This window comes from Lutra lutra, chromosome 12, assembly GCF_902655055.1.
Source record: "Lutra lutra chromosome 12, mLutLut1.2, whole genome shotgun sequence".
Lineage (NCBI taxonomy): Eukaryota > Metazoa > Chordata > Mammalia > Carnivora > Mustelidae > Lutra > Lutra lutra.
The window spans coordinates 66,824,875-66,843,290 of NC_062289.1; the positions used below are offsets into that span (position 1 = coordinate 66,824,875).

Below are 18,416 nucleotides of genomic sequence, written 5' to 3' on the forward strand. Positions count from 1 at the left end.
GCTCTGGAGCCTGAATGAAATCAAGGCTGTCCCACCTCAAGGGATAGGGCAGAGCCTCCTAGGGCCCAAGGCAGTTCTCCAGCAAGGGGTGCAGCCATGAGCAGGTAGGTAACACTGATATGATGGGGGACAGTGTGCCTGCAGGGAAGGGGATCTGAGGGCACCTGTGGTGTCTACTGCATGCTTGCCTTCCCTCTGCCCACCCCACTCCCTTTCTGAAAGAATCCAGAGCCTCAGGTCAGGGATGGGCTCAGGAGAGCCCTGTGTCTGCAAATAGCCACCTACCTCCCAGCCCCCAGCCTCTCAATGGAGACTGCTACAGTGACCTCTCAGACACCCCTCCTCTCTCCTGGCCCCGGCACTCTGCTCTCCCAGCAGCCAGGGGGGTCCTTGTCGTATTACAAGGCAGAGAATCTGTCTCTCCTGTGCTCAAAACCTTCCCACAGCTGGCCACCTCAATTCTGAGCCAGAGTCTGGGGCCCCAGGGTGCTGTGCTCCCTCCACTCTCCACCCTGCTGCACTAGCCCTCCTGCTGTCTCTCAAGTGTCATCCACACTCTCAATTCAGGGCCTCTTCCCTCACCCTAGAATACTCTTTGTCCAGAGAGCCAATCCATCCTTTCCCCAAATGGCAGAGAGGTGCCCTCCTGCCCATCCTATTTATGACTCCCCAAATGTCTCACAAGACTGTATTTTCTAACATGGTGGCTGCATAACTCCCTTATCATATTTACTGCCCTCCCCTACTCACATTTACAGAATGCCAGCTTCACAGGGCAGGGGCTGTTGGTCTGTCACTGATGTGTCCCACAGGCCCACAGGTACCTGACAGGGAACAGGTGCTGAAAAATCCACTTCAGCCCTTTGTACTGAGTGAGGGAAGGGCTAACTCATCACTGGGAGGGGACAGCAGGGACTTCTGGGAAGTTTTCCAGAAAGGCCCTTGGCCTTCCCCCAGATGGACACCACAGATGTGTGGCCCCCTCCCATCTAGCCTTGGCCAACTCTGATACTGCTCTGCCTCTGAGCCACTGGCCCAGGATGTCCCTTCATCTGCTAAGCCTATCAGGACTGGGCTCCCATGGCTGCCATTGAAAGCTTGCCCCCATCCCGACTCTACCCCAACCTCAAGACCCTGAGGTTCCCTCACAAGCCCTGGTCCCCACTCTTGGCCTCCTCACCCAGCCCCAGCCTTGTTGTGCCAGTGACAAACCAGAGCCTGGGGCTGCAGCTCACCCTCTGCCCCAGGCCTCAGCAGCCACAGTGGCCATTCCCTCCATACTCCCCCTACCTACACTGGTCCTCCATTCTTCACCTGCCACAGGAGAGCCCCAGAACAGCCAGCGAGACAAGACTACCACACACAAGGATGCAGGCCACAGAGGAGCTGAGCCCAGTTGAGGAGCTGGAGGGGCTGTGGCAGGGATGATGGGTGTGGCATGGCTGTGGAGCTCCCTGGAGGGGGCGGGTGGTGTTGGGGCACAGACAGCCCCGTCAGTGCTTCCACGCCCTCCTCCCTGCCATGGCGAGGGGTAGGCTGGAGATGTGCATGCATACGTGCGTGGTGTTATCATAGAGGAAATCGATGCCTGGCACTGGCCCAGTGTTTAAGGGAAATGAATAGATTTTGGCCGAGGACAAAGAGAGTTTGATTAATCAAAAATTGGATAATGGAAGCAACACTCTAATTATTTTTCTTCCCAACATTTTATCGAGAAATATGTTTGCACAGCATATCAGAGGTAATGGAGTGGGTGAGGGAGGGTGACCACGCTGGAGGAAAGATCAGCTTGGAGACAGGGCCACTGCACCTCATATGTGCTGATGGGGGCAGGCCAGTAGTCTGGCTGGCTGGGGTCCTGGTGGTTACTTCACGGGGCCACAGGAAGCGAGAGGGGACATGTGGTACAGGCCAGAGGCTGCACACAGCTGGGACAGCCTGGTTGCAGAAGATAGGGTGGGTAGGGATGCCTGCTGCCATGGAGGCCAGGGGGTGCAGAGGTAGGGTATTACTAGCTCAGGTCATCAGGACCTGATGGAGCCAGGGTGAAGGCTGTAGGTGTCAAGTCCTCTAACCTTTGGTCAAGGAGGGTCTTCAGAAGTCCCTCTGGGCAACTGGAGCAATTTCCCATGTTCGCCCTGGTGAAGCTGCGTGAGCCGCCCCATGGCTGAGTTCTGACAGAACCACCTGACCCCACGGGATGGTCCCCTACGCCTCCCTAGTCACGCCCTCCTTCTGCCTGCACTGTCCTCACTGCTACAACACCATTTCTGTGGTCACCCGGGGTCCCAATTCCAGGCAGCCTATGAGCCTGAGGCGCCTTCAATTGCTCATTCATTAAGGGTACAGGAAGAAGCTGCCACAGGAAGAGGCCCACAGCAACCTGAGCTGTTAGACTCAGAATGCTGGCTGCAGAAGCACTGAAGAGGAGGCAAGTTCTCACCTAATCTGGGGGTCAGAGCCGGGGTCCAGAGGAAGGGGCACAGAAAGAGAGATGAAGACCGAGCTGCAGCTTCTAGGCGAGAGTGAGGGCGAGGTGGGTGGGGTCGGCCAGTCCCTGGTGAAGACCTCCAAGTATAAATCCTCCCCCAGTACCCATGGTAGGCGTCACTCACCAACCATGACCACTTTCCCTCTAAGCCACAACTCAGCCTTGGGAACCTTCTCAACACTGTGTGCCTGGGGCAGCCACTCCAGAGTTGGTACAAGAAATGAGAACTATCTGTACCTCTGACCAAGGCCAATTTAAAGGTGAGGACACCGAGGCTCCGTGAGTGCAGAGAATTTATCGGCATCAACATTACAGGACTAGAACCCAGGCCTCCTGATTTCCCATCTAGTACTTTTTCCTCTGCACCTGGCTGCTCTGCTGAGCTAATCTTGGGGGCACAAGGGTTATCTGGAAAGGCCACTCAGCCATCACATGGTCACCACAGATCACCGTGTTCCTTTCCTACTGCCAGGATCTTGACTTGTTCTCTTAGGACAGCTTCCCGTGGACATGCCTCATGTCACGACCATTTGAAATGCCCGTGTCTGACCAAGGCCTCATCCAGGCACACCCCAACACTGCAGGGCCAGGTGTCAGCCTGAGGCCTCTGATTTCCAGTGGCAGGGACCTGTGTCTGTGATGGCAGTTTGAGAAGCTGGACAGCCACCTGTCTTGGCTTGGGAGTGAACCACAGTTGGGCCTCACTGGCGCCCAGCCAGTGGTGTCCATCTGTAGGTGGTTTGTGTTTGTCCGTCAAACCTAAAGCCTGAACACACACCTCTGGGGACCCAAAAGCATAACCTCTGGGGAGTGGAGGACTGAGCTAGAGCAGTGGTTCTCCAGTGTGAGGGCTACAGCCATCCAGGGGGCCCAGCCTCTGCATGAACGTAGCACAAAAGCTCCTATTCGCCCTGTCTCCTCACCAGTATTTACTTCCCCTTCCAACGGTGATTTGTTGAGACCCTACTGTGGCAAGGCCGGGCTCTGGGGGCTGGATTGACAGTGGCAAACAGCAGACAAAGGTCTTGACCTCCCAGAGCTTACATTCGGATTCAGGAGAGATGGTAAACACAAATAAGACATGTAGTAGGTTACGTCATGATGAATGCTAAGGGGGCAAACAGACGCAATCACCTACTGGGGAAAGCCACCCCATCTTCTCCCCGTGTCTCCATCTCCTCAACTGTGAGGACAAAACTGAGGTAGAATTCAGCCCCCTCTTGGAGAAACTGGTAGTGGAAGTGAGCCGAAGGCACCTGCCCGCTGTACTCCACAGCAGATCCTGCTGCTGTCCCAGTGAATACCTATGTCTGGGCTCTGGGGGAAAAGTGCACAACTGAGCCCACTGTCCTTGCTCCAACACCACAACCTTGACCTCCATGACTCATAGTGGCATGGGGCCTTGCTGAGGGTGTTAGGGCTCAGGTCCCGGAAGCTGGTCTGCAGCATTCTCCATCCCAGGGGTTGGGGAAGGCTGTCAGTGGAGGCAGGGTCTCTTTCGGAAAGGTTTGCTCAAACCACTGCCCAGTCTGCTGGGAGAGCCACGGCCAGCCTGGACGAGCCCTCAGGGATAAGTGTGTTTCTGGTTAGAGGCTGCTGGAAGGAATGTGGGGCTTGACACTGTGAGGCTTCTCCCTGCACTGTGGTTTTTAACAGTCTTGCTTCTTAGCACTTTTTGATGGATTCTCCAGGGATGTCTCTAAAAGAGAGTTATACCTTAATTTAGAAGCAAATAACTTAAAACTCTGTGATGTAGCAGGTTCCTTTGGAAAAGAGATGAATTCAAGGAAGCCACTGTTGTGTGAAGCCACCCGCCATGCTCACCTGGGTCCTGCCAACGGACTGCCCAGCCCTCAGCCCTCAAGTTGTGCCCCCTGCCCAAGGCCACAGGGGGTCAAGGGACAGAGAGGGAGGAAGCAACACTCACAGGAGGCCAGGGTTAGGTTCGCAGGCTGGCTCCGACTGACCCTAGTGGCCCCAAGTGCCAAACACAGCCCACCTGCCCCCCTGCCCAAGGGACGCAAGTGAAGGGGAGCCTGGGTGGTGGGCCCATGGCACTGCCCTCCCAGTGCCACAACCAGGCCCCAGGCTTGGTTTAATGCTCTGTTGTCTTGAAAGGTTTAAAAACTTAACAAGGGCCCCACAAATTATGTAGCTGGACCTACCCACCATGTTGCTTATGCACCCTACGCATACCTCAATGTTTGCCTCTAGAGACCCGCCCCCTTGGGAACATCCTCTTCCGCACTGCTCCCACCCCCCTCGGCTGTAACCTGTCCCCCACCATGTTGCCATCATGATTGTGCTTCTACCTTACTTGCTCATCCATCCTTCTAAATCTCTACTTTCTGGAAGCTCCTTCTCAGCGCATCCTCTCAGTGGTGAGGGCCTCGAGGCCTGACTCAGTCCCTCTAGACCAACCTACCCTTGATCTCCAAGTGCCCTTGGCCAGTCCCACACACCTGGTGCCAAGGACTCCAGGTTTCTACCTCCAGCCTCGCTCTCTCCCCTTTGACCGCCACATAACAGCCATGTCTACCAGGGTCTAAGCCAACCGCCAATTTCCCGCATCTTCCTTCTCTGCCAATGCCACTGCCATCCCTCCAGAGCTGTCCTTGCCTCTTCTCCATCAGCAGGTCCTCTTTAAAATAAATCCTCAACCAACACTCTTCATGACCCCTACTGTTTCCACTGCCCTGGGTCAGCAGCCTCCTCCCCCTAATTGCTGTAACGGCCCCTCATGGCCCTCTGGTCTTGCCCCCATGCCCATCAGCCACACAGGTCTTTTAACAGTGGAAGCAGTTTGAATCTCTTCTCTGCTCCAAACCACCGCAGGGCTTCCCGCCTCACCAGGGCCTGCAGAGTCCTACCTGAGCCACTCCATAAACCAACCCACCCGATGAGGCTCTGGCTACCTGGCTTTCTGGTGGGGCCCCCAGCAGCTCCAGTGCCTTTGCACCTGCCATCTCCCTCCGGATGTTCCTCCCCATCAGTTACAGCTCACCTGCTGCTCTCCAGGGTACTGTGCCAATGGCCCCTCCACACAGCGGCCCCCTGACCCTCCCTCTCTGTACTCTCTTCTTTAATTCTCTTCATGACACCTACCTTACCTGGCAGTCAGTCACACAGGTGTTGTGCCAGCCTCCCTGGGTTTCCATGAGGGCAGATACTGTGTATGTCCTGCTCCTTACCTTACCCCATGCCTGGCACAGCACCTAGCACCCAGCAGGTTCTGGTAAATATTACCCAAAGGAATGAATGTATGCACGAACCATTTCCATCTCCTCAGGCTCTGTACAGAGGGCTGACATCTCCTGTGTATTCCAGGAGCGGTCAGACAGTCCCTGTGGTTAGTTCCTGTGAGTTTACTCCTGTGAAGCGTCTCCCCTGCCAGTGTGGACCTGTGTAAAGGGGCGAAATCCACAGGGAGGACCTATGTAGGGACTGGTACAGGGACCAGGCAGGGAACTCTCGGCTCTGTTGATGAATGAAGACAAAGGAACTTAGTCAGGATGGGGGTGACAGGGCCAGGGCCTGACCCATGTCTTTGGAGGCCTCGAATGGAGGCTCTCCCCTCCCCCAGGGGAGTCTGGGCCTTCCCATGTCATTCCCCGGTCTGCCTAAGCTGTATCAGGTCACCACTGTGGGGCTTGTCCTCAGCATCTGCCCTGATGCCTCTATCCATTTCCTTTTGCCTTCTTTCCTGCCAACCACAGTGCCTTCTGGCCTGTGCCTGGAGGCTCATTTACCCCAGGTTTCCTTCCTGGGGTTGTGGGAGAGCAGTGTGCTAATCTACCTCTTCCAGAGTTCCTGCAAGCCCTGCTATAGTCAGCAGCAATGAGAATGCCCTAGGGCCACATGTCATTTTAGGTCTTTTGAGGGCTGGCAAGGGGACAGTACAGGGCTGCCTCATCCTCACGTCCAGGGAAGGAAGGCACAGTACACACTGTCATCACATGTGTGTACCCATGAGAAAACCACACAGCTAGGTTGAGGCTGCTGAGGCCACACCCTGAGTGTCAGGCCAACCTTCCCACCATGCTGTTCTCTATCCCACTAGAGTCCTACAGGGGGCTCTGGGCAGCCTTGCCAAGTCCACCTGGTTACCCAGAAGTTCCTGGAACCACCCTAGAAGCTCCTGAGATCTGGACCAAGGAATTCCTGAGACTCCAGGAAACAGAAGAGCTGAGAAGTTGGGGTCAAAGGGAGGGATTCACTCTGTGTCCCAAATCTAGAATCCCATAGCAGGTGCCCAGAATGTGGCCTGGCAACAGGGACAAGAGTGAAGCGGCTCTGTCCCTCTTGGCATGGTCCGTGCCCCTACGAGGGCAGGCAGGCCCTGCTTTCACCACAGCAACATGAGCCTTGGTGAAAAGACGAAGGTAGGTGTGTGTTTGGGGGTTGGGGGGTTGGCTACACAGATAAGTAATAAATAGCCCCTTCACAGGGAGAGTGAAAACATCCCTGGGAGCAAGCAAGCAAGCAGATCTAGGGCGGAAAGTGACACTGGCCTTCCGAGGGAGAGAGACTAGGTCTTATTCACCTCCTGTTGCAGAAGATCAACGTCTGTTAGAGGAACACACCCAAGTTTTAAACCAAATGTCAGAGTCTTGTCCCCGGAGCATGAGGAATGCTGAAGGCACACCACTTCATCCCATGTGATCAGCCCCTAACTGGAGGTTCTCAAGCCACTTTGATTACTATTCACAAACACCCATGCCCCAAAGGGGCAGAGTCACCAGCTAAATCTCATTCTCCATCCAGGGTGTTGGTTAATCCTGTACTCTGACCCTCTCCATGAGGCAAGGTGCCTGGAAGGGGAGTCCTAGGCTGCAAGGAGCCTAGGACTGGAGTCTTTCAAGCTCTTCCCCAGGCCCACCCCAGCCCCTAGGTCACAGAGCTGCTCCGCTTTACTGGTGAAGAAACTGTGGCCTCCATCAAATAGCCACTGCTAACAAGAAATGGGATGTTCCATTTCCCCAGCTCCTCAGCCCCTGTGCATCCCCCACCCACCCTTCCCGCCATACCACCTGTGCTTTCCCAAGCACATCCTATGCTCCTGCCAGACCTAACTGCCTGAGTGCCCTCTTTGCGCTTTGGTCCATTTTCTCCTCTCTGTCCACAGTGCCCACCCCAGCTGTGCTCACATCCTTCAAGCTCCAGTTCAAATGTCACTTTGCCCATAAGCCCGTCTAACCCCAGCCCAGGTCATCTCTGAGGTCCCTCCAGAGGCCACCGGCATCCACGCTCAGGTTTGGGTTATCTGAGCAGAGATGTTTCTCCCCTGTGGGGTGGTGAGTCAGTCCCGGGAAGGCAGGCCCAGTCCACTCCCACCTCAGCGCCAGGCTCTGGGGGAGCAAATGCTCAGTAAATATTTGTTTAATTGAATTTGGCCAAGGAGCCTCCTCCAGACAGAACCCAAGGCAGCAGGAGTGAGTCCCCAGGGCAGGGAAATCACTTGGGCAGAAGGGAGCCCATCAGGGGCTGGGCTGCCTCACCAAAACAGGCAGACCTCGCCTACCAGGCGGGTCCTTCCATCCTGAGACAGGGACTCCAGGGAACCCTGGTCGCAGCACTTCCTTCCCATCCTCTTCTCTCTTGTGACAGAGAACCCCAATTCTTGGCCTAGGCGGATTCCTGCCATCATCACCCAGGCAGGCTCAGCACCGCCCTGCAGACAGAGCCCCCTTGGATCTCCCGCAGGATACCGAGCCCCAGCTCGGAGGCCCTTACATCTCTCCCCCCCCAACAACCCCTAACACCCCCACCGCCTTTTAAGGGAAAAAAATATTGAGCCAGGAACATATCACAATCGCAGCAGGTCGATACTCATCTCTTGCTCTAAATACCTCCAAGGAACCTGTTCTCTACAAGACCGATGACGGAAAACTGCGAGCCACTCGGCCCCGGGGCCCAGGCCTCCGGGGCCCTCTCCTCCGTTTCAGCCAAGGCCACGCGTCGGCGCTCCAGCCGCCCAGGGTCGCCTCCTCCCCGCTCCCCTGGGAGAGAGACCCCGCCTCAGCGCCTCTCCTGCAGGTCGTCTGGCCCCGGCTCCGCACCCGCGGCTGTTCTGGGGGGGGGGGGGGCGACGCGGCATCCCTGGCAGCCCCTGCCCACCTCCCGGGCCCGCAGCCGCCCCCTCCCGCCGGCTCCTCGGTCGAGTGGCGCCCCTTCCCAGCACCTGCCGGGCCTTCGGTCGCCCCCCGCCCACCTCGCGGACATCTCAGTCCCGGTCGCCCACACCCCGGTCGGGCATCCCTTTCGCTGCTTCCCGGCGCCCCCAGCCCGGGCGGATCCCTAGCACAAAGGCCCGGGCGGGGCCCCGGGTGGGGGTGGGGTGGACGTCCCAGCCGCTCCCCCAGCACCCCAAGGTTCTGCCGCGCGCCGCGGCCGCGGGTCCGCTCACTCACCTCCGGGCCGCCGCACGGTGCATCGGCCGAGCTGCTCCGGGTGGGGCGGGGCGGGGCGGGGCGGGGCGGCGAGCGCGGGCCGCGGCGCCCTCGTTCCGCACTACGCGGGCGGCGGCACCCGCGCGGGGACGTGACCGGACCACGGGCGGCGCACACCCTTCGGCCGGCTTGGCTCCCTCCGCCCGCTCTCCCGCGCCGCCCGCAGCCCGCCCGCGGGTCCACCCGCCCCGCGCCGCGCTGCCGCCGGCAGGGGGCGGAGCCGCGAGTGCAGCGCGTTGCCAGGCCAACCGCGGGCGGGGGTGCCGCGCGCCCGCCGGTGACCACGCGCTGGGCGCCGCCGCCCCGCCACAAGCGCCGGCTCTCTTCTCATTGGACAGGAGTGGCTGACGGATGCATGTGCGGTCCTATGGCAACGGGTAGGGGCGGGGCCGTGGCTCCGCGCGCCGCAGTCCGGCACGCGCTGCCCGCACCGGTGTCTTTGGGAGTCTGCTGCGCTGAAGCCGCGGAGCCGACCCAGCGGGACCGCTTCTCGCAGAGCCGGAGACTGAGCCTAAGAGTGGCGGATGGCCCAGGCACCCTCCTCCCCACGCTCGTCTCCCTGGGTTTGAATTCCAACGCAGTTCGGCACTTTATGAGCTCCGCGACCTTGGGCAACCAACTGACCTCTCTGAGCCTGTTTTGCAAAGTGGGGCTAGTGGGACCGGCTTCTTTGAATTGTCTCGACAATCCACTAGAACGCGTGAAAGGCTATGCAAACCCTTAAGGTATACACCGGTGAGGCTGGAGCAGCGATGGGAGGGACATTAGTCATCTTTGCTGCACATTCCCCCAGCGTGTAGGGGCTCTTCAGGGTCCCTGGCAATCCTGGCTACAGAAGGTTCCCTTGAAAAGGAGGAGAGGGAGAAGGGCCCAGGATATATCCCCCAGATCAGAGAGGCGGGAGGCAGCCGGCTCCGTTAAGGCCAGGATCCCCCATTGCCGCCTTGGAGAAGCTGGTAGAAGGTAGAAGTCATCTCATGTTCAGCAAAATGCGCCTGAGCCAGTCTGCCAAGTTTTGCTTTCAATTTCAGCGGGAGCCCATCAGTGGGCCTCAGAGCCAGGAGGGCCCTTCACTCCTGTGCTTAAAAGACTTTGGCCAGAGAGCCAAGATATTAATGTCTCTGTCTTTTCCATCATTATAACGTGAATCTTTCTGTATTATAGAGCATCCCTGGTAAAAATGTCAGATTCCCCCAGTTAACACCTTATCACTTTACATCCTCCTGGGCACATTATAAGGATCACCCCACACTGGGCAGAAGCACTGGAATTGACCATTGACAGGGGCAGATTGGGTGGTCATCCTAGTCCAGGTTTGTGGTCAGAAGGCAGGGGTGGGGGTCTGGTTCGGCAGGCTGGGCACTGTGGCATTGCAAGATTATTCCGTTACTGCTCTGGGAATGTTTCCTCTGCTGAGAGACTGTTGAGATGGAGATGTTGAGATGGAGACTGTTGGCTCTACTTGCCCCCCACCCTCACCCCGTGACTGACATACCCACATGTGAATAAGTTACCTAAACTGTCAGGGACAGGACATCATGGGCATCATGAGGCGAACCTAGACCTGGCAGAGTGCTTGCTGGAGGGGGCCAGTGAGAACCAAAGGGAGGTGGCCAAAAATGGAGGGGGGCTCCTCTAGATGTGTGCCTTCAACCCCCCTGGTTGGGTCAGGGTGGGCCTCTGCTCACAGGATCACTCAGAGGCCAATAGCTGGTGATACCAGTTAGATGGCAGGCACAGGCCCTGCCCTGATATGGATCAGAGGTGAGCGGGGGTAGGAGGGAAGCACAGACTGGGGTCTGTTTCCTGTACACCCTTGGGGTGGGGTTATTTCACCTAGATGAGCCTCAGTTTCCTTCCCTGTTAAGGGGGACTCTAGTAAAGGGTCCTTGGAGAGTGATTCTGAGGGGAAATACATGTGGGCACAGGATTAGAGAGGGGCAAGGGCAGTTTCTGTTGTAGGATCAGGGTCCGAATGGACCTGTTTGCAGGGGCAAGCCTAGAGGTCAGTGTAGGGTGACCCTCTGCCACAGTCCAGGGTGAGATCAGCAGCTAGCCCATGAAGTAGCCTCAAAGGGCTGGCTGCTCCCTCCCTCACCTGAGTCTGGTGGCCACCAACGATCGCAGTTCTTCATATGACAATCATTTACTGTTGACCTCCTCTGCGCAGGCACAGTTCTGGGATTTAGACCCCTGCCTGGTAGACCTTCCTGTCTGTGGGGCAATAATCCACCATTATAGTTGTGTGCAGCCTCATGGAGGAGACCCACCAGGGCCCTGGGGACATGTGGCAGGGGGAGAACTGGGCACTGGGAGACACCAGGATGGAGGTGGCCTATGACCTGGGGCAGGGGAGAAGCATGTTTCAAGGTGGGGAATGCACTGGGTGTGATGGAGCCATGATGCCTGCAGGAACCCATGGAAGATCAGCTGTAGTGCGTTGGAGCCAGCAAGCAGGTATGGGTGCCAGAGTACAGGGCTGGAGTGGGGACAGTCACACCAGGCTAGTGGCCCTTCTGTGAGATTGGGGATGTCAGCCCAAGAACCACTGGAGAGTTTTAGGATTAGCTTTTTAAATTTGGGTAGGAGGATGACAAGTTTTGTTTCATATTTGTTTGCTGTATATGCGGTCCCATTAATGTACATTGTCCTAATACGCAGAATCAAATAACAAAATGTCAACTAGTCAGCCCTCAGAAAATAAGAAAGCAGAGATTCTCCATGAAGCTGAGTTCAGCGTAGAGTTGTAGGATCACCGAGCGACAGCGTGTGTCTGGCTGCAGCCAAGATAGAGGGATGGAGTGCGGGGCAGAGTGGGGAGGGCAGGGGCCAAACAGGAGGCCCACATGATAGGAGATGCTGGAGGAAGGATGGTGCTTGCTAAGCAGATGGTGGACCAGTGGGAGAGGTGGCTGGGAACCAGCGAGTAGAGGGTCCTGGTACCTTGGGAAGAGAGTGTCTTGAGAGGTGAGATGGGGTCAGCCACATCATGTGCTATGAGAGGCCACATAAGCTAAGGACAGGGATGTGTCCCCAGGAGCAGAGATAGGCACGGGGGGGGGGGGTTGGCATGCCACCAATTCAGGGAATGGGGGCCACATGATTCTAACCCTGGATGGATGGGTGGGTCTGGATGCCCTGAGGCAGGGGCTGGCACTCTGTCCTCAGTCCTTCTTAGCCAGGAAAACAGGACCAGGAGACAACAGCTGGGACCCTTTTGATGGAAAGAGGAAGGCCCTGTTCATTGAGCCTCATACTTCACCAATCCAGCAGGGACAGATGGCGGAGGAGCGGCCTCTCTAGGTGCTATCAGGCTATCCTCCAGGAAATGACCAAACCTCAACCACAGGGCATTTTGTGCCCTTGGCATCCTGTCCCTTCAATTCCAGAGGGATTGGTGGAGCTTTCTGGGCCATAAACCACTGAATCCATCCTGGCGCACCAGCCATGCCAGACCCGGGGCCTTCCCCAAGTACACCTATACCTCATACCTTTGCCCTGCTGCCCCATGGGGTCCAGCCTGCCTGGGCCTCTCTTCCTGCATGTTCAGAATCCCTAGGACCTTGGAATTCCTCATCGACTTAAGTACGAACCTGTGTTGTCATGACGGGTCCTGGCTGACTGCCATTTGTCTCCCCACTACCCAAGGATGGGGGTGGTGGCTTCTTGCTCATCTCTGGATGCCCAAAGCACCATCCTCTCTGGCTCTTCTCCCAGCTTAATCTGCTCTCCTAAGCCCCGCTGACCAATTCTCAGGCTGTGGCAGGACTGAGTGGGTTTCTCCACTTTGTTTTCTTGGGGTCTGTGCAGCCCCCCAACCCCAATTTGAACAAGCCATTGCAGATCTGGGTTAGTTATAAATAGCCAGGCCTGCAACTCTCCTTTTAGCTGAAAAGCAAAGTGAACGAGTAGTGAGGCACACCCGGCACGCGTTTTATTTTTAATCTTCTCCATCTTCTCCCTCTGTCTCAGAATGAACCCGGGTCCTGGTGCTCAGCATTTCTAGGAGTGGAGGCTCAAGACAAATGCCTGCGGGAAAAAAACCCCAAAGTAGCCCAGGGCCCTAGCTTTACCCTGGTCTTCTGTGTGACCTCAAGCACTTGAATTGCTTCTCTGGGCCTTGGTTTCCTCACCTAGGGAGAGAGCAGTGGAGGTGATGGCCTCCAGCTGTTTGACTTCAACTCTTCGTCACGCCCCTCCTCCAAACCTGTGCCCAGCAACACCTATGGGAAGAGGGAGTCCCTGGAAAGCCCAGATCCAGGTGCAAGTGAAGCCACAATCAAGCTCCAGTTTGGTGATGCACAAATTCCTCATCCCCAGGCCTTTGCTCAGCTGTCCCCCAGCTAGGAACTTTCTCCCTCCATGCAAAATCCTTCCAGGCAGCAAAATCCTTGGCAAGTACAACTGTCATCTGCCTGCAGTGAGTTGGGGAGGGGCTGTCTGGGTCAGGTTGTGGTAGAGTCAGACCCAATGGCTGGGACAGGTAGGGAACCTGTGGGGCAGGTGCCCCAGTGGGCAGTGGAGTTAGAGCAGAAGGCCAGGTGTGTGGTCTGGCTGGGGCCTGATGGGGAGGGTGAGGCTGAAGGGGAGAGAGGGGCTGTGTTCCCACAGGGCAAGGGTGGCTCAGCTTTTATCTTTGCATCCCACTTCTCGACCCTCACCCCCACCCCACAGGCCTTTGCTTGTAGCTGGGTCTCAGTGGTGGTGGAATTACTTATGATGCTAGGTCCAGATGTTCTGGGCTTATGTGATAGTCCCTTCCAGGGAGCATGCTCCCACCAATCACTACCCCTTGGCATTGCACAACTCCTTGCCAGCTAGGCTGGTTTGCATATCGAGGAAAACAGGCTCTGGGAGGTTAGGTAACTTGTCTAAGATCACACAGCAGGATACATTAAGGAGTCTAAGACAGGCATTTTTTGAAATCTGCGTGTACTGAATTTTAAAAAGTGCAGTGCTCTTAAAGCAACGGGCAACTGCTCTTCCTGTGTTGCGAATGCCCTGAGAATAAATGTGGCAGAGCTGGTTGCTGTACTGGGACACCCCAATGAGAAGCTGGTCAGGGGCAGAGGGAGCCACTGGACATGCATCTATGCCCCTCCACCTCCCTCACCCTGGGGCACCTGCCATTTGATGTCCTCAGGAAGTGAGGGAGGAAGGCTGGAGTGATGTCTTCAAAGAGGAAATCCCTGGTGCTAATTGGCACTTAGAAACCTTTAGGCTAATTAACCTGTTGATTTGTCTCTCTAGAGTAAATTAGAGGGTTTAGCTGGGGAGGCAGAAGAGAGAGGTGTTGCTGATGGCCACCTCCATGGGGGCTGTATATACATGGCCTCTCAGTGGGTGGTGTGGGCCACTGGGGAGGCCAGGAAGAGGGCCGGTGGGGGGGAGGGAGCGCTGGGAAGAGGGAGTGTGCTCTCCCCAGTATCGCCCTGCTCACTCCCCAGGGAGCAGTTCTGAACACAGGGGAGCTGGGCCCCTCAGGAGTGCTGCCTGGACCTGGTTCTGGGTTCCCCTCCGGACATCCCTCAGGAGGGAGAAGGAACTGAATGGAGGGAAGTGGAACCCATTCTTGAGGAGCCTCGCCTCCCCACCTTTTCCCAGTCCCGGTGTCCCAGCCACACTGCCATGTAGAGCCCCCCACTTCCTGCGGGTTTTTTAGACCCCCTTGGCCAGAGTCTATGGATTTCCTGCTACCTCTGGTTGGAGGCACAGCTCTTCTTTGTATATAAGATGGTGGCCTGTTCATTTGTGCCTCAGATTTGATTCCAAGCTTTTTCCTTTCCCCAAGGGCTAGCCAGATTGGTCTGGGGTTTCTAGTGGCTTAGAGATGTGGGTAGGAAGGAGGCGGTTGGCTGTTCCCCCCACCTTCCTTCTTGTGCAAGGTAGTTCCTCCTATGCCTAGGCCCTGCAGGGATGGCTGCTGCTTCTCAGGCTCCTGAGCACCTGTTGAAGGCTGATGCTCCCCCCCACCCCTGCCCAGTTACAGGTGACCAAAGGACGGCACCTTTGGGGGTCCTCCAGGGCTGTGTGGTTTCCACCCTAGCTTGTCATCCCCAGACTCCTGCTAGCTGCTCAGGGGTCTGGCAGCCAGGGGCATTTGCGAATCTCCTCTCCCCTACCAGCTCTGCAGGCCTCGCCTTCCCCCTCTTGCTGCCCAGAATGGGTCGGGGTGACTGGCCCAGCCTCAGTGCCCTTTCCCATCCTGTAGGAGCCCAGGGCATTGTCAACAGTGGCCTGATCCCGTCCCTGGTGTGGAAGCTGCAGAGGGAGGAGGAAGAGATCCAAGGGCTCCTCCTGGACACACTGGCCGCCTGCCTGATGGTGGATGCCACCGAGGCGCTGAGTAGCAGTGTGGTGCCCTTCCTGAAGCAGAAGCTCCTCAGTGCCAACAACAACATTCGCAGCAAAGCTGCCCGCACGCTCATTGCAGTCAGGTGAGCCTGGGCCCACGTGGATGGAGTGGGGAGGGCAGGGGCTGCCAGCCTGGAGCCTTCTGCTTAGGCTCAGAGAAGGCACCTGAGCTGCCTCCCGGCCCCCCAGGAAGCCAGCCTGCCCCAGAGCTCCCTGTCCCCTGGGGTAGGAGCACTGTCCTATTGGCCTGTGAGCTTACCACTCACGGTTCCATATCCCCAGAAGAAGGCCCCAGTCCTGGGCAAAGCAAGATGGTTTGTCCCCCCTCCTTGTGAGGAAGGCAAGCACAGAAGTGTGGTGATGCTCGAAGTTACTAAGTTGTCTATAGACGCCAGGCATTATCTATAAGCGGTTCTCTTGCAAAGGGGGTGATTACCTTTTATAGGTAAGGACATGGAGGGCACAAGTGTCCAGCCGTTGGTGACCCAGGGTCACATGGGATCAGAGTCTAAATCCTGGCCTGGAAACTGAGGGAACACAACGCCTCAGAGCAGGGAGCGATGGGGGGCAGGGAGGACATATGTGATCCCAAACAGAGATGTTTTCCGAGGGCAGAGGTCCCTCATCCCCCCAAGTCTATATCTTAGATATGGCCACTGCCTACATCCTGGCACCTTGTTCCTCCCCTAGCCCTGACTGTCCGTCCAGCTGGCATTCTTTCTAGAGACCTGAGCCAGCTTTTTGGCAGGTCTGGCCCCCGATCCAGACCCTGGGGAGCTTGTGAACGTGGAGATTTCCGGAGCCCCATCCCAGATCGATCACCATCTGGACTTCGCTCAGAGGTCTTGCAGTGAAGCCTCTGAGGACCCTACCTGCTCTAGAAAGTGGTGACCTCCACCAGGCCTGCCTGTGTCTTTCACCATGCCCTCCTTTTCGTATGTCACCCCTCAGGGGAGCTCCTGAAGACAGGGCTTTGCTCTGGTTGCTGGTGGAGAGCAGGGCTTTGAAACAGAGGAGCTTTGGTCCCCTGGGAGACAGGCAGCACTGTCTGGAGACATTTCTGGTTGTTCTAACTTGAGGGAGAAGGACGCTCCTGGCATCGAGTTGGGGGAAGCTGGGGATGCTGGTCAGCATCCCACAACACATGGGACAGCCAGAACCACAAAGAATCATCCAGCCCCACGGTCAGTTGTGCTCTTGTCTCCGTGTCCTGGACCAGGTCCCGCCAAGGTGCTTGTCAGCCCTGGCCACGGGAATGAACGAACACACGGAATCCCTGCTGGCGGAGCCCAAGACTCTACATCTTTGATCAGGTTCCCAAAGGGAGCCCGTGGGTAGCCCAGCACATTCATTTTCACAGCATCATACAGTGCCAGGATTAGAAGTGACTTACAGCGTCCTCTCCCCTGAGGGTGGCTCTGCACGGGTGTCTCCCTGGCAGCTCGCCACTTCCGTGCCTTAGCCCATCTCTGGCAGCTTTGGCTCCTGCATGGAGTCAAAATGAGTGTCCCTGGGTCCTGCTGCTCCCCATCTTAGGGCCGGGGGAAACACGTCTGATTTCTTCTTCATGGGATACCTTAGGGCCAGTCTCCGTCACCCCCTGGCTCCTCTGCAGCTTGGCCTTCGGTGGCCGCAGGCTGTGCTCCCAGGTTGTCCCAGCATGGGGGGAAGATCCAAACGTCACACCAGCACTTGCACCCTGGTACCCCCTGGCCAGGCCCGGTCCCCCAGGGGTGGTCCCAACACAAGCTCTCCTGCTGTCCCCTGGGGTGGTCCTAGGCTCCCCAGCCCCCTCCTCTTTGTCAAGTGAAATCACACAGCTGTCCCCTCTCTGACCCAGCATTCCTCTGGACGGCAAGAACCAGGTGTGGCAGCATGACGTCATCCCCATCCTGGTGCACTTGCTGAAGGACAATGTGGAGGAGGTGCAGGCCAATGCTGCTGGGGCCCTCATGTATGCCATGGTCACCACCCAAGGTGAGGTGGCCAGCTGCATTGCCTGTGCAAGGGGGTCACTGCAGCCTCCAGCATGCTGGCTGCCCCTGCGAGTTTTCCAGAACTCTCATTTTGTGCTTAGCATCCCGGTAATGCCCTCTCCCTGCCTTACCAAAATACTTTCCCTGGTCTATTGTTGAAGTCTTTCACTTTTGGGCCAAGGCTCCACCCTCCCTCTTCTTCCTGGCCTCAGTGGGTCACCTACCTGTGGCCCTCCCTGGTCACTCCCATTAGGACCTCTGTCCCCTCCTACCAGGCTATTCCCTGGGCCTGGAATTCCTGCCTCCAACCCAGGCCCCTTGTATGCCTCAATTCTGGGATGAATTATGTAGTTTGCCATCCTTGATTTGGTTATCCTAAGGCCTAAACAAACATTGGAGCCCTAGCTTCCATGTTGTTTTTTGATCAAAATTACTTTTTTTTCAATGGGTAGGGGTGAGGAGCAAATAAGAGTATGAAATTACCTCTCCCACCTGGGGACTCCCCCTGCCCCCCACCAGACAGGCTTCCATGCTAAGTCATCCAATCCTGGCCACAGGAGCAACTGGGGTTGGTTTCCCCACTTGGAGGCCAGGGTGGGTCATCCCACGTGACTGCTGAAAGCTCTCGGTCTTTCCCCATGCATACAATTGCCCACACCAGCCCTGTGCCCTGTGCTTTCTTGCTGTTCCATGGAGGACTGACTGGGTCTCTGATTCTCAATTAGCATGCAGCAAATCTCCCCCAGAACTGGGGCTCTCAGCCATTCCCCACTTGATGCTAATGGTGGAATTTGAGACGTACCAGAGGAGGAGAGGTTGGGGACTTCCCCAGAGCCACAGCCCCCTTCCAACTGTGCAGTGAAGACACTGACTACCAAGGCAGGGACTCCCCTTGTGTGTATATCCCTCTGGTGGGGCGTCTTCAGTGTAGTGTCTTGCTTGGGCTTCCTGTGGGAGCTCTTGGTGGACCAGAGCTCCCTGTGGGCCCAGGCAACACCTGGAAATTGGGGATGTGAAGCCACTTTTCACTGAGCTGGCACTCCAGCCAAGGGCCCCTAGCCCCTGCCATGTGCCAGGCCCTGTGCTGGGTGGTAGGGACCTAGACCCTGGATCTCAGCCTCCTGCAAACAGTTTGGGGGGAGTGGC

General features: G+C 56.9%; 1 protein-coding gene across 1 annotated transcript in view; it reads left to right on the forward strand.

The window, feature by feature from the left end:
- The window catches only part of RSPH14 (radial spoke head 14 homolog), a 76,454-nt gene that overhangs the window by 57,111 nt on the left and 927 nt on the right, over positions 1 to 18,416 (forward strand). The window contains exons 5-6 of the mRNA XM_047697373.1: positions 15,152 to 15,377; positions 17,135 to 17,271. Coding sequence (XP_047553329.1) covers positions 15,152 to 15,377; positions 17,135 to 17,271 — 363 coding nt within the window. The remainder of the gene's footprint in view (positions 1 to 15,151; positions 15,378 to 17,134; positions 17,272 to 18,416) is intronic.